General features: G+C 46.4%; 1 protein-coding gene across 1 annotated transcript in view; it reads right to left on the reverse strand.

Moving 5' to 3' along the window:
- Positions 1-14,234, reverse strand: part of LOC142103901 (nicotinamide N-methyltransferase-like) — a 30,716-nt gene extending 16,482 nt beyond the window's left edge. Inside the window, exon 1 of the mRNA XM_075188265.1 lies at positions 14,078-14,234. Coding sequence (XP_075044366.1) covers positions 14,078-14,228 — 151 coding nt within the window. The 5' untranslated portion in view covers positions 14,229-14,234. The remainder of the gene's footprint in view (positions 1-14,077) is intronic.
- Positions 14,235-15,837: the final 1,603 nt, after the last annotated feature.

Raw genomic sequence — 15,837 nt, forward strand, 5'->3', positions numbered from 1 at the left:
TATTTATATATATATATATATATATATATATATATATATATATATATATATATATATATATATATAGAAAGCAAGATGTAAACACTGGCGCTCAAGACAGTATTGTATGAGTAAGGTAATCGAATTCAATCCCACATATATACCTCTTCCATGTGAGGAGCCAGCCTTCCTTCAAAACTCTGGCTGGTAAGGCCGAAAATGAAATATCATAGGTACAACAGAACGAAGGCGCAATGGTGATATTGACAGATAATACTGAACAAGGTGGGTAAAATATAAATAAGCAGATGGATTCAGTTCAAATCTCTGGGTTGGTATTCAACAAGATATACAAATAATCCAGTCTTAATCCAAATGCAAGACAGAGTGACCAGTCATATCAAACATGAACATGCAGAATTCTTGAATACGGCAGACGTCCCAATGCAAACACTGCTCTCAGGCTCCAATCAGCCAGAATAAAAGAGATAAGGAGCTATATAGTGTAGTAATTTATGTACACCAGGTATTTGAAACAAATCAATAAATGGGAGTGTACCAGAAAATAATATAAAACCAGCTTATCTGTATCAGGGTCTCCAGGGGAGAATCTCAGCTCCGCCTAGTGAATCTGGAACGGACAATACAGCGACCGCAGTATACGATATTCCTTTAACCACGGGCAGACGTCCCAATTGAAGCACCGCTCTCAAACTCCAATCAGCCAGAATGTAAAAAATAAAGGAGCCATATAGTGTAGTAATATATATACAAGGGATTTATTCATCAAACATATAAAAATGCAAACTTCCATTTTGCAAGATAAATAAAAGCTTATCTGTACTCAGCAGTTGGTCAACTTTTACCAGTATGGATCCCTGGAAAGTTTTAAGGGTATTACCGGCGATCTCCACACAAAAGTATCAGGTATATAACATCAAAATGGTCAGGGTGGCAGTTTGACCTAACTAGCATATACAGAAATAGTATTGCCTCAACGCGTTTCGTCTAGGTAGACTTCATCAGGAGGAATAAATGTTTTTTCCTCCTGATGAAGTCTACCTAGACGAAACGTGATGGAAACAGGAGGTAGGAGAGCCCTGCTCAAAGGAGCGTACTATCTAAATGGAGGGGAAGACAGACAGACACATGGATGAGATGGAGAGATGGGAGAAACGGAGACAGAGTCGAGGAAGGGGGAGAAGGGAAGAAGGGATGAGAAAGAGAGGTAGCCAACCGGTGGGAGTTTAGGCATGAGACTGGAAGGCTTTAAGGAAAAAGTGGGTTTTTAATGTTCGTTTGAAAGAGGACAGATTAGGGGAAGTTCTGATGGAGCGGGGGAGCTTGTTCCAATGGAGGGGAGCGGCGCGGGAGAAGTCTTGGATACGTGCGTGAGAGGAGGTAATCAGAGGGCAAGAGAGGCGACGATTGTTGGACGATCGCAGTAGGCGGGAGGGAGTGTGAATAGAGATAAGGTTAGAGATGTAGGGAGCAGTGGAGTTGGCGAGGGCCTTGTTGGTCAGAGTGAGGAGCTTGAAAAGGATTCTGTGTCACTCACCGGACTGTGAGTGCCTCTTCTCATGTTGTTAGGAACCGTGGCCGCCCGCCATCCTGATGGTCTGCGCATGCGCAGCCTCTATGAACCCTTCAGACCTGTTGCTTTTAGTTAATTGGCTTATCAGGCAACACTCCCTATTTAAAGCACCTGTGGTCATTACCTCGTTGCCTGATCTTGGAGTCTCATTCCCTGTGAGTCTCTGAAGGTGCTCCTGTGTTTCATCGTGTCTTCAGCTCCAGCTGATTCCTCGCTACTGCACTGCCGGTTTCCAGGCCTCTTCAACTCTCCTGTGTTTCATCGTGTCTTCAGTTGCAGTTGATTCCTCGCTACTGCACTGCTGGTTTCCAGACCGCTTCAACTCTCCTGTGTTTCATCGTGTCTTCAGTCCCAGCTGATTCCTCGCTACTGCACTGCCGGTCTCTAGACCGCTTCAACTCTCCTGTGTTTCATCGTGTCTTCAGTCCCAGCTGATTCCTCGCTACTGCACTGCCGGTTTCCAGACCGCTTCAACTCTCCTGTGTTCATCGTGTCTTCAGTCCTAGCTGATTCCTGACTACTGCATTGCCGGTTGCCAGACCACTTCAACTCTCCTGTGTTTCATCGTGTCTACTATTCCTGCTGACCTCCGCAAGAATCAGCATTGCTCCACTCGTGATATGTTCTCTGTCTGTGTGCTTCACAGACACGGATTACCGCTACCACTCTCCTGTGGCCTCTACTCGTGTCGGCATTCAGCTGCTCAGCTATCCCTGTGTTTCTCTTGTGACAGCCTGCTCAACTGAATCGCGGTATGCTTATCTTTTATTGACTTTACCAGTTTATTGCATATCCGCTTGGACTGTGTTCTACTCATCTATGGAGTCCTCTATCTCACGAAGTTATAGATGCTATTGTCTCATATGACCTGGATCTCAGTAGTGACTTTGTATCTTCAAGCAGCGCTAGTCATTTGCTATTGTATTATATATACCATTGGAATCAAGTTCCTTGTGCTCTCCGTGTTACCTTTGATGCTCCACTCATCTACCCTAGTGCCTATCCTCACCTATATATGCAGTGGTACAACTTGCTGAACGCAGACCACTGACTCCCTGTTTCCTATTGGCACCAGTTACAAGTATTCTCACTATAAGCAGTGGTACAACTTGCTATACGCAGACCACTGACTTCCTCGTTACCTACTTGCACCTGGAACCAGTCCCATCACTACAAGCAGTGGTACAACTTGCTGTACGCAGACCACTGACTTCACTACCTCCTATCTATCCCTGGACATTCTTCTCACTATAGCAGTGGTACAACTTGCTGTACGCAGACCACTGACTTTCCTCACGTCTTCACGTCCATCAAGATCCTCGTGTTCATATTGTTTAACCCATAACCTGTGGCTGCTAGTCATAGACTTTCCTCTAGCATCCTCTCACCATCTGCTGATTCTCCTGTTCCGCTAGTCACCCTGCTACCAGAAGACCACTGTGTGCATACACTACTCTGGTAAGACTACATCTGGTGATATCCTGGGAAAAGACTCCTAGTGCCCATGACAGTAAGATCAGGCCATGACAGACCAAGGATTGGAACCCTCAGCTAAAGAGATGCTGCAGTATCTGGTTACCCGTATTGAACAACAGGATGTTCGCCAACAACAGTTGCTGCAATGTTATCAGACTTTAGTCTCCCAAGGAACTTCTGTGCAAAATACCGCAGCCACTGTTGATACTCCTGTGTCATCACCTGTTTCTCCAGTGCCATCCCAGGTGTCGACTGCTTCCACGATACACCTGCCTACTCCTTCAAAATATGATGGAGACCCCAAAACATGTAGGGGTTTTTTGAATCAATGCTCTGTCCATTTTAAGCTTCAACCTTACAATTTCCCTACTCATCGTTCCAGAGTGGCCTATCTCATCTGCTTGTTTTCCGGACAGGCTCTTGCATGGGCTTCCCCTCTATGGGAAAGAAATGATCCATTGCTAAAAGATAGTGCCAAATTTATTTCCACATTTTGAAGTGTATTTGATGAACCTGGTCGTGTTATCTCTGCTGCATCCAGCATCCTCCGTCTACGCCAAGGATCTCGCACTGTAGCTCAGTACGTCATCCAATTTCGGATACTAGCCTCTGAACTTCAGTGGAACACTGAAGCTTTGATTGCCGCCTTCTGGCAGGGGCTTTCTGATAAAATTAAAGATGCACTGACCTCACAAGAATTACCCTCTTCCTTGGAGGATTTGATTTCTCTTTGCCATCGTGTGGGCATGAGATTTCGTGAGAGAGATTCAGAAAAAACAACTTCCCATAAAGCACCTCTTTGCTCAGGACCTCAAGTTCGTCAAGCTCCATCTCCAGTAATACCTATGGAGATAGTTCGCTCCAAATTAACTTCAGAGGAAAGAGACCGAAGAGTAAAAAATAGACTCTGTATCTATTGTGCTGATTCTACTCACATGCTCAACTCATGTCCTAAAAAGTCGGGAAATGCCAGACCCTAACCAGTTCTGGAGAGGTGAAGTTAGGGTCTCTGGAGTCCTCTCCAAGTTCCATGAAATTAAAAGTTTGTGCTTTTGATGTTACCATTTCCTTTGCTACCAAATCCTTTGTGCCCCAAGCACTTATTGATTCTGGAGCTGCAGGAAACTTTATTTCTAAATCCCTCGTGAATCAATGATCCCTACCAGTGGTTTCTTTAAAGGTACTTATTACCGTTACTGCTATCGATGGATCGCGTATTATTAATGGTCTCATTACTCAGAGTACGTCTCCAGTAACTCTTCAAATTGGAGCCTTACACCAGGAAAAAATTTCATTTCTAATTCTGCCTGTTACTACCAGTCCTATTGTTCTAGGCCTTCCATGGCTTCAACTGCATTCTCCTCAGATTGACTGGAACACTCCTCAAGTTACGTCTAGGGGGCCTGAATGTCATCATCGTTGCCTTACTCAAGTTGTTCCACTCAAGATGCAGCAATCCTCCATTTCACCGTGTCCACCGGGTCTTCCTCCTCAGTATGCTTCCTTTGCCGATGTATTTGATAAGCTTCAGTCTGAACGTCTTCCTCCTCACCGTTCTTGGGACTGTCCGATTGATCTTCAACCTGGCAAGACTCCTCCTAGGGGTCGTGTGTATCCACTTTCTTTACCGGAGACTCAAGCTACATCTGAGTATATCAAAGAGAATCTCCAGCGAGGATTTATTCGACCTTCTTCCTCTCTCGCTGGAGCAGGATTCTTCTTCGTGAAAAAGAAGGATGGGTCATTATGTCTTTGTATAGATTATCGTGGACTCAACACCATTACCATCAAAAATCGGTATCCCATTCCATTAATTACTGAGCTTTTTGATCGCATCAAGGGAGCCCGGATCTTTACCAAGTTGGATCTCCGTGGTGCTTATAATTTAATTCGAATCAGGTCCAGTGATGAATGGAAGACAGCTTTCAATACCAGAGATGGGCACTATGAGTATTTAGTTATGCCCTTCGGGTTGTGTAACGCCCCCGCTGTTTTCCAGGGTTTCGTTAATGAGATCTTCCGGGACTTGTTATATGTTTGTGTCGTCGTCTATCTGGACGACATATTAATCTTTTCCCAGGACCTGCCTTCTCATCATCAACACAGGGCAGAAGTCCTTTCCAGACTCCAAAAAAAATTGTTATTCTGCAAGTTAGAAAAATGTTCATTTGAGATGCCCCCAGATTCCATTTCTGGGATATATTGTCTCCGGAGTCGGCCTTCAGATGGATCCAGACAAGGTGAATGCTGTATTACATTGGCCTCAGCCAACTACTCTTCGTGCAATTCAGCGTTTTTTAGGTTTTGCTAATTATTACAGATGCTTCATCCAAGATTTTTCCTCGATTGCATCTCCTATTGTGGCCCTAACCCGTAAAGGGGCTAATACGAATCAATGGTCCTCCGAGGCCCTTCAAGCTTTCCAGTTTCTCAAAGAGTCCTTCTCCTCCGCTCCTGTTCTTCGACAGCCTGATGTGACGCTTCCCTTCTTCCTAGAGGTAGATGCCTCTAATGTTGGCTTAGGAGCCATTCCATCCCAAAGATCGGAGCAACAAAAATTCCATCCTTGTGCCTTTTATTCTCGGGGTCTTCTACCTGCAGAGGAAAATTATAACATCGGGGACAAGGAGTTGCTGGCTATAAAAGCAGCATTAGAGGAGTGGAGATATTTGCTGGAGGGAGCTCGCCATCCTGTGACAATTTTTACAGATCATAAAAATTTGTCATATTTACAGTCTGCTCAATGTTTGAATCCTCGTCAAGCAAGATGGTCTCTTTTCTTTTCTCGTTTTGAACTTATTATAACCTTCAAACCAGCTGCTAAAAATAAAAAAGCAGACGCCCTATCTCGGGCAGACGTTGAAGATGGTCCTAACCACTCAATATTAGATCCCAAATGTGTTTCTCTGGCCGCTTCACCCACTAAGGTGCTACCGTTCGGGAGAACTCTCGTGCCTCCATCCCTCAGGAAGAAAATCCTGTCGTGGTTTCATTCTTCACATTTTTCTGGACATGCTGGTGAATTCTTTCTCGTAGTTACTGGTGGCCTTCCATGAGGAAAGATGTCAAAGATTTTGTGGCTGCCTGTGAATTGTGTTCCCAGTTCTAGGCTTCCCGCAGAACACCGGCGGGTCTACTTCAACCACTACCCATTCCTTCCAATCCTTGGACCCATATTAGTATGGACTTTGTTACTGATCTTCCTCCTAGTAAAAAGTGTAATACAATTTGGGTAGTGGTAGATAGATTTTCAAAGATGGCACATTTTTTTTCTTTGACCGGTTTACCTTCTTCATCTACCCTGGCTGATCATTTCATTAAAGAGATTTTCCATATTCATGGATGTCCTTCAGAGATCGTTTCAGATAGAGGGGTGCAGTTCGTTTCCAGATTCTGACGAGCCCTTTGTAAGACCTTGGGTATTCAATTATCACTCTCATCCTCCTACCATCCTCAATCAAACGGACAGACCGAGAGGGTCAATCAAGATCTTGAGACTTTCATAAGGATGTTCTCTTCAGCCAACCAAGATAACTGGGTCGATTTGCTTCCATGGGCTGAATTCGCCCATAACAACATGTATCATGAGTCATCTTCTAAAGCTCAGTTTTTTGTGGTTTACGGTCACCATCCGTCTTTTCCGGAATTTCCTGCCCTCCCCCCCACCCAAGTTCCTGCTGTAGAGACTGTTTGTCAGACCTTCAAAAATATTTGGTCTCAGGTCAAAACCTGTTTAAAGAAGACATCTGCCAGATATAAGTCCTTTGCAGATAAAAAGAGACGGGCTATTCCACCACTTAAAATTGGAGATCGTGTATGGTTATCAACCAAAAATATTCGTTTGAAGGTCCCATCTATGAAGTACGCTCCTCGTTTTATTGGTCCATATAGGATCATTCAAGTGATAAACCCAGTTTGTTTCAAACTTCTACTTCCTAAGAACCTTCGTATTTCCAATGCCTTCCATGTGTCATTGTTCAAACCTCTCATCATCAACCGTTTCTCTGCTTCTCCTTCAGCACCTCGGCCAGTTCAAGCTCTTCAAGAGGAGGACTTTGAAATTACACATATATTGGATGTAAAAATTTTGCGAGGTGTTCTTCGTTTCCTCATTCATTGGAAGGGCTTTGGCCCTGAAGAGCATTCATGGATTAGGGCTGAGGATCTCAACGCCCCAGCTCTTCTAAAAAAGTTCTATTCCAAATTTCCGGGCAAACCCGGTTCCATGTGTTCTGTGCCGACCTTTAAAAGGGGGGGTACTGTCACTCACCGGACTGTCAGTGCCTCCTCTCCCGTAGTAAGGAACCGTGGCCGCCCGCCATCCTGATGGTCTGCGCATGCGCAGCCTCTATGAACCCTTCAGACTTGTTGCTTTTAGTTAATTGGCTGATCAGGCAACACTCCCTATTTAAAGCACCTGTGGTCATTACCTCATTGCCTGATCTTGGAGTCTTATTCCCTGTGAGTCTCTGAAAATGTTCCTGTGTTTCATCGTGTCTTCAGCTCCAACTGATTCCTCGCTACTGCACTGCCGGTTTCCAGATCGTTATAACTCTCCTGTGTTTCATCGTGTCTTCAGCTCCAGCTGATTCCTCGCTACTGCACTGCCAGTTTCCAGACCGCTTCAACTCGCCAGTGTTTCATCGTGTCTTCAGTCCCAGCTGATTCCTCGATACTGCACTGCCAGTTTCCAGACCGCTTCAACTCGCCAGTGTTTCATCGTGTCTTCAGCTCCAGCTGATTCCTCACTACTGCACTGCCGGTTTCCAGATCGCTTCAACTCTCCTGTGTTTCATCGTGTCTTCAGTTCCAGCTGATTCCTCGCTACAGCACTGCCGGTTTCCAGACCGCTTCAACTCTCCTGTGTTTCATCGTGTCTTCAGTCCCAGCTGATTCCTCGCTACTGCACTGCCGGTCTCTAGACCGCTTCAACTCTCCTGTGTTTCATCGTGTCTTCAGTTCCAGCTGATTCCTCGCTACAGCACTGCCGGTTTCCAGACCGCTTCAACTCTCCTGTGTTTCATCGTGTCTTCAGTCCCAGCTGATTCCTCGCTACTGCACTGCCAGTTTCCAGACCGCTTCAACTCGCCAGTGTTTCATCGTGTCTTCAGCTCAAGCTGATTCCTCACTACTGCACTGCCGGTTTCCAGACCGCTTCAACTCTCCTGTGTTTCATCGTGTCTTCAGTTCCAGCTGATTCCTCGCTACAGCACTGCCGGTTTCCAGACCGCTTCAACTCTCCTGTGTTTCATCGTGTCTTCAGTCCCAGCTGATTCCTCGCTACTGCACTGCCGGTCTCTAGACCGCTTCAACTCTCCTGTGTTTTATCGTGTCTTCAGTCCCAGCTGATTCCTCGCTACTGCACTGCCGGTTTCCAGACTGCTTCAACTCTCCTGTGTTCATCGTGTCTTCAGTCCTAGCTGATTCCTGACTACTGCATTGCCAGTTGCCAGACCGCTTCAACTCTCCTGTGTTTCATCGTGTCTACTATTCCTGCTGACCTCTGCAAGAATCATCATTGCTCCACTCGTGATATGTTCTCTGTCTGTGTGCTTCACAGACACGGATTACCGCTACCACTCTCCTGTGGCCTCTACTCGTGTCGGCATTCAGCTGCTCAGCTATCCCTGTGTTTCTCTTGTGACAGCCTGCTCAACTGAATCGCGGTATGCTTATCTTTTATTGACTTTACCAGTTTATTGCATATCCGCTTGGACTGTGTTCTGCTCATCTACGGAGTCCTCTATCCCACGAAGTTATAGATGCTATTGACTTTGTCTCATATGACCTGGATCCCGGTAGTGACTTTGTATCTTCAAGCAGCGCTAGTCATTTGCTATTGTATTATATATACCATTGGAATCAAGTTCCTTGTGCTATCCGTGTTACCTTTGATGCTCCACTCATCTACCCTAGTGCCTATCCTCACCTATATATGCAGTGGTACAACTTGCTGAACGCAGACCACTGACTCCCTGTTTCCTATTGGCGCCAGTTACAAGTTTCCTCACTATAAGCAGTGGTACAACTTGCTATACGCAGACCACTGACTTCCCCGTTACCTACTTGCACCTGGAACGAGTCCCATCACTACAAGCAGTGGTACAACTTGCTGTACGCAGACCACTGACTTCACTACCTCCTATCTATCCCTGGACATTCTTCTCACTATAGCAGTGGTACAACTTGCTGTACGCAGACCACTGACTTTCCTCACGTCTTCACGTCCATCAAGATCCTCGTGTTCATGTATGGGTTGTTTAACCCATAACCTGTTGCTGCTAGTCATAGACTTTCCTCTAGCATCCTCTCACCATCTGCTGATTCTCCTGTTCCGCTAGTCACCCTGCTACCAGAAGACCACTGTGTGCATACACTACTCTGGTAAGACTACATCTGGTGATATCCTGGGCAAAGACTCCTAGTGCCCGTGACATTCTGTAGGGGAAGGGGGGCCAGTGAAGGGCTTGGTAGAGTGGGGAGACAGAGGTGGAACTGCGAGAGAGGAAAATAAATCTAGCAGCGGCGTTAAGTACAGATCTAAGGGGAGCGAGATGAGAGAGGGAGAGGCCGATAAGGAGAAGGTTGCAGTAGTCCAAGCGGGAGATAATCAGAGAGTGGACGAGAGATTTGGTGGCATCTTGGGAGAGGAAGGGCCGAATGCGGGCAATGTTACGAAGCTGGAAATGGCAGGACTTGGCGAGAGAGTGAATGTGAGGGGCAAAGGAGAGAGAGGAGTCGAGGATGACACCTAGGTAGCGGAGTTGGGGAACAGGGGAGATAGAGGAGTTGTCAACAGTGATAGAGAGGTCAGAGGGGAAGGAGGTACGAGAGGGAGGAAAGACAATGAGTTCAGTTTTAGCAGGATTGAGTTTAAGAAATCTAGAGGACATCCAGGAGGAGATGGCAGAGAGGCATGCGGATACCCTGGAGAGGAGGGAGGGAGAGAGATCAGGAGAGGAAAGGTAGAGTTGAGTGTCATCAGCATAAAGTTGGTACTTGAGGCCGAAGGAGTTGATGAGTGCACCCAGAGAAGAGGTGTATAGTGAGAATAGTAAGGGTCCAAGGACAGAGCCCTGAGGGACTCCGACTGGAAGGGAGGAAGAGGGGGAGAGAGACTCAGAGGTGGAAACAGAGAAGCAACGATCGGCAAGTTAAGAGATGAACCAGGAGAGGACGGTACCGGAGAGGCCAATGGACTGGAGGGTGTGAAGCAGGAGGGGGTGGTCAACGGTGTCAAAGGGCGCTGAGTGGTCGAGGAGAATCAGGAGGGAGTAGTGGCCCATGGCTTTAGCCAAGAGGAGATCGTTCGTAACTTGAGCCAGGGCAGTTTCAGTGGAATGGAGGGGGCAAAGGGGAGAAGGGAAATGGGGTGGTAATTAGAGAGTGAGGTGGGGTCAAGGTTGGGTTTCTTGAGAATGGGTGAGACGAGAGCATGTTAAAGGTGGAGGGGAAGATGCTGGTGGAGAGGGACAGATTAAAGAGGTGAGCGAGGTGGGAGCAGGTGGAGGCAGAAAGGGAGCGAAGAAGGTGAGAAGGGGGGGAGAGAAGAAATGAGAGAGTGGACTGATGTGTGTTATGTACGGTGTTCACTTATTGCTCACTTTTCCATATTTACACTTTCCAACAGCTCCCAACATTCCAGGATCCATGCAAAAGTCCAGTACAAGCTTATGAAAGCTACAATTACAGGTAGGTGAGAGTAACACCATCTTAATACATAATGGGGGAATTCAATTAGCCGCAAAGTGTCTTAGGTACGTCCGCAAGACACTTTGCGGCGGAGATTTGACGGAAATCTCCTCCCATTTTTGCGAGGGAAAATGAGCGTAGAATTCTACTGTAAATGTCTGCGTGTCACATCACCAGCAATGAATTTCCACCAATATGTTTATCTAATTAAGTGCAGCCACATCCATGTTGACCACGCCCCCAACAATATGTGGCCCCGTCCCTTTGGAGGTTCCGCAGCACAGCAATGCCTACAGCAAACTTGCTGCTCACCTGTAGGGGGTGAGCAAAAAATTTGCTGTACCTGGGCTCCAAATTTTCTCTTGGAGGCCTTGATCATCCACAATCAAATGGTCAAACTGAAAGAGTCAATCAGGACCTGGAGACCTTTCTCAGAATGTTTTTATCCGCCAATCAGGATAACTGCTCTGAATTCCTACCATAGGTCGAATTTGCTCATAACAATGCCTTTCACCAATCCACCTTTGCTTCAACCTGCTCAGTTGTCTTTGGGCTTCATCCGCCTCTTTCCAAATTTTCATTCCTCCGTCCCACCCAGATGTCTGCTTTCAATTCCCTGCAACAAAGATTCACTGCCATTTGGAACCAAGTGAGGAATTGTCTCAAAAAGCCTTCTGATCACTACAAGCTCTGTGCAGACAAGAATCGACGGCAGTTCTCGAGCTAAAATTTGGAGACAAGTGTGGCTTTCCACCATGTGAATCATTATTCCTTCTCTGTTGAGTTCTATGAATTTGGGAGATGAACCCAAGTTTAGCAAAGTTGAATAATTCACTGATGAACACAAGATAATTTTCAATGGTCTCAAAGCCCTACTAACTCTAATGGCAACTGCCTAGATTTTTTTTATTTGCCTGCTACTTTCAAATATACAAATTCTCCAGCTTCTCTTTTTCTTTCTTTTACCATAACCATGCATCCACATAAGCACACTACCTCATATATTTCTCCATCTTGCTAACTACAGTTCTGTCCAAAGTTCCCTTCCCTAACATCACTACTAGAGCACAAACCCAACTTTGCTACATGCACACAACCTGCTATTGCCATAATGCCCTCCCACTGAGCTTTTCTGAACACAGACATGGGGTGTATTTGACATCGTTCTCTACAAATACATGTTATCAACTTACCACTTGCAAAATCTTGTCAAATGGATCTTAGAAACATTTCCAGAAAATAACATCTCTCACCAAAAAGGATACTATAGCTTAAAATAATTCCCTTATTACTTCCCATATGGACTATTGCTATAGACTCCTTATTGGTTGTTTCTGTAATTGCTTATAGTGGCGGTTCCCAAAGTGTGCGCTGCGGCTCCCAGGGGTGCCGCGGCGCTGTCACAGGGGTGCCGCAGCCGGGGGAAGAGAAAAAAAAGCAAACCCACAAACTTGCCAATCCGCGCGGCGAGGAAGAAGAAAAAAAAGCCCAGCAAAAAACGTACCAATCTGGTGGCACCCGGGACTCAGCATCCTCCTCCCTCCTTGCTTTTCACTGAATGGTGGGCGTGATGTCATCACGCCGACATTCAGTAACAAGCGGCAGGAGAGAGGAGGATGCTGGGTCCCGGGTGCCGCCGGATTGGTAAGTTTTTTTGCTGATTTTTTTTTTCATCTCCCTGGCCCCCTGGATGTGCGGGGAGGGGCACAGTCAGCAGAGATGTCAGGGGGGGCACAGTCAGCAGAGATGTCGGGGAGGAGACACAGTCAGCAGATATGTCGGGGGGGAGAAACAGTCAGCAGAGATGTCGGGGGGGAGACACAGTCAGCAGAGATGTCGGGGGAGGGGGACACAGTCAGCAGAGATGTCGGGGGGGGCACAGTCAGCAGAGATGTGGGGGGGCACAGTCAGCAGAGATGTTGGGGGGGACACAGTCAGCAGAGATGTCGGGGGGGACGCAGCAGAGATGTTGAGGGAGGGCACAGTCAGTAGAGATGGAAGGGGGGGCACAGTCAGCAGAGATGGAGGTGGCACAGATTGAGGGGAGATGCAGAGGGGGCACAGAGTGAGGGGAGATGCAGAGGGGGCACAATGTGAGGGGAGATGTAGAGGGGGCACAATGTGAGGAGAGATGCAGAGGGGCACAATGTGAGGGGAGATGCAGAGGGGGCACAATGTGAGGGGATATGCAGGGGGGGGCACAATGTGAAGGGAGATGCTGAGGGAGCACAATGTGAGGGGAGATGCAGAGGGGGGCACAATGTGAGGGGAGATGCTGAGGGGGCACAATGTGAGGGGAGATGCAGAGGGGGCACAATGTGAGGAGAGATGCAGGGGGGGCACAATGTGAGGGGAGATGCTGATGGGGCACAATGTGAGGGGAGATGCAGAGGGGGCACAATGTGAGGGGAGATGCAGAGGGGGCAGAATGTGAGGGGAGATACAGAGGGGGTACAATGTGAGCGGAGACGCAGAGGGAGCACAGTGTGAGTTAGCTGTAAATTATTATTTGTCAGAAATATAATTGAAAAAAATATATAAAAATATTCTTTTTCCTTGGATCTATGCGTATTATTTTTGCATACAACGAAATAAGTATTTCTGTCCTGAACTAAATACGTATTAAGTTTTTTTGCCCCAACTGCTTATAAAACGGGACTGCTCGATATTTATTTTGGAGGGGTGCCTTGAAAAAATTATGGAGACTCTAAGGGTGCCGCAAACTGCAAAAGTTTGGGAACCACTGGCTTATAGCCTCTACAGTCTATTCAAAATCCTGCCGTCACACTTATGTACCTCACCCACTAATCTCCATCTGTATCTTCTATTTGTATCATACCATATTCATAAAGGCTCACCGCAATTATGTATAAAATGTAAACTTTTCACTACTACTTTAATCTATAAAGATCTTTACATTATGGCCCATATTAAATCTGTTCTTTTATTACAAGATATTCTCCAAACTGTCCCCATCTTTAAATTACTTCAGACCGAGGCCCCAGCATAGCAGCGATTAGATGTAACATAAACTTCTATACAAGTAAACATAAACATAAACTTCTATACACACTCACGTGCAACTTACATTCACATACCCACAGAAGTTTCATATAGACTGACATACAGGTTACATGCGCACACACATTCAAATGTAAGTTATATACAGGTTACATAGACACTCATACACAGGTTACATACAGGTCACATACATATTCACACACTCACATGCAGACCACGTTGCGCCGTCATTTGTATGTCTTTTTTTAAATACATTTTCACTAAAAAAAATTCATTCCAAAATAAAAATTACAGTTTAAAAATGAATTCAGATACCTGATGTAAATGCTTTATGGAGAAATGCCATCAAACTTTTAGTGGATTCTTGAAAAAGACAGTCTGGAGTTTTTGGAGAGAAGTAGTCGTCCAGTAGTGTATTGTGATTAAACTCATCCACATGGTAGTACTTTATCAGTCTGCAATCCATTCTGTTTCTCTGTTTGCAAATTGGTAAAATTGCTAGAATTATTCAGAGCTTTATAGTTTATGTAACCGGATTTGATGTTCTTTAATAAATATTGAAGTGGTATCACATGTCAGCGCAAACAGGATTCTACAGTGGGAAAATAATATTGTCTAAAGATAATATTTTCTAAGTGATGGGATAGTTAAACATTATTATTATTATTATTATTATTATTATTATCATTTATTTGTTAGGCGCCACAAGGTATCCGCAGCGCCGCACACAGTACTAACTGTAGACTATACAGGGTGAAACCATACAGAACAATGAACAAAAAGTACCAATACTTCAGAAACTCCGGCCAGTCAGGAAGAGGAAGAGGTGAGTTTTGAGTGCACGTTTGAGGGAGCACAGAGTAGGAGAGAGATGGATGGAACAAGGGAGGTCGTTCCAGAGAAGGGGGGCTGAACGGGAAAAGTCTTGGATTCTGGAGTGGGAAGAGGTGTTAAGACTGGAGGAGAGGCGGCGGTCGTTGGCCGAGCGCAGGGAGCGGGCAGGAGTGTGAATGGAGAGGAGGTCAGAGATATAAGGGGCAGTAGAGTTGGAGAGAGCCTTGTAAGTAGTGGTGATGAGTTTGAAAAGGATTCTGTAGGGGAAGGGGAGCCAGTGTAAGGCAAGGCATAGAGGGGAGGCAGAGGAGGAGTGGCGTGAGAGGAAGATGAGTCTTGCGGCCGCATTGAGTATAGAGCGGAGGGGGTAGAGACGGAAGTGGGGGAGGCCAGTGAGGAGGAGGTTACAATAATCGAGGCGGAAGATGATGAGTGCGTGGATGATAGTTTTGGTGGCATCCTGAGAGAGAAAAGGACGGATGCGGGCGATGTTGTGTAGTTGGAAGCGACAGGCTTGGGCAAGGGAATGAATGTGGGGGGCAAAAGAGAGAGAGGAGTCGAGGGTGACACCCAGGCAGTGAAGTTGGGTGACAGAGGAGATGGTGGTGTTATTGACGACAATAGAGAGGTCATGGTGGGATGGGAGTCTGGGCGGAGGAAAGACAATGAGTTCAGTTTTAGAGTGTAACAGATTCTGGATACTATATTACTAATCTTGATTAGCACTGGCTTACCTGAGGTGCGGAGTCTAACGATCTCCCCGGTGTTCACCAAGAACCGCCGCAAGGCGGGGTGGGCTTCGCTGCCAGGATTCGCAGGTCGCGGTCCCCAGGTTCGCCTCAAGATGTAGTACAGCGGAGTGAAGCGGTGGTAGCGGAGTCAACAAGTCGGTTCGGTACACAGGAATGGAGTCAGGCAGAATCAGAAGGCAACTCGGAGTCAACAAGCCAGGTTCGGTACACGGGTCACAAGAATAGGAGAATGGTCAGCAAGCCGGGTCGGTACACAGGGATTGGAGAGCCAGGGAAGTCAAACAGGCAGAGATCAGCACACAGGAGACACTGGAAACAGGAAGACACTGCAATCCACGAAGAGCAGGAGCCAGGAACAGGTAAGTGTTGCTCTGACACTCAGCGAGTGTCAGAGTGAGGTTTTTATACTGAAGGGGATTCAAAATCCCCGCCTCTAGGGTTGTGGTCATGTGACCGCCTCCGGGTGCGGTCACATGGTCCTGAATGCGG

This window comes from Mixophyes fleayi, chromosome 1 (assembly GCF_038048845.1).
Source record: "Mixophyes fleayi isolate aMixFle1 chromosome 1, aMixFle1.hap1, whole genome shotgun sequence".
Taxonomy (NCBI): domain Eukaryota; kingdom Metazoa; phylum Chordata; class Amphibia; order Anura; family Limnodynastidae; genus Mixophyes; species Mixophyes fleayi.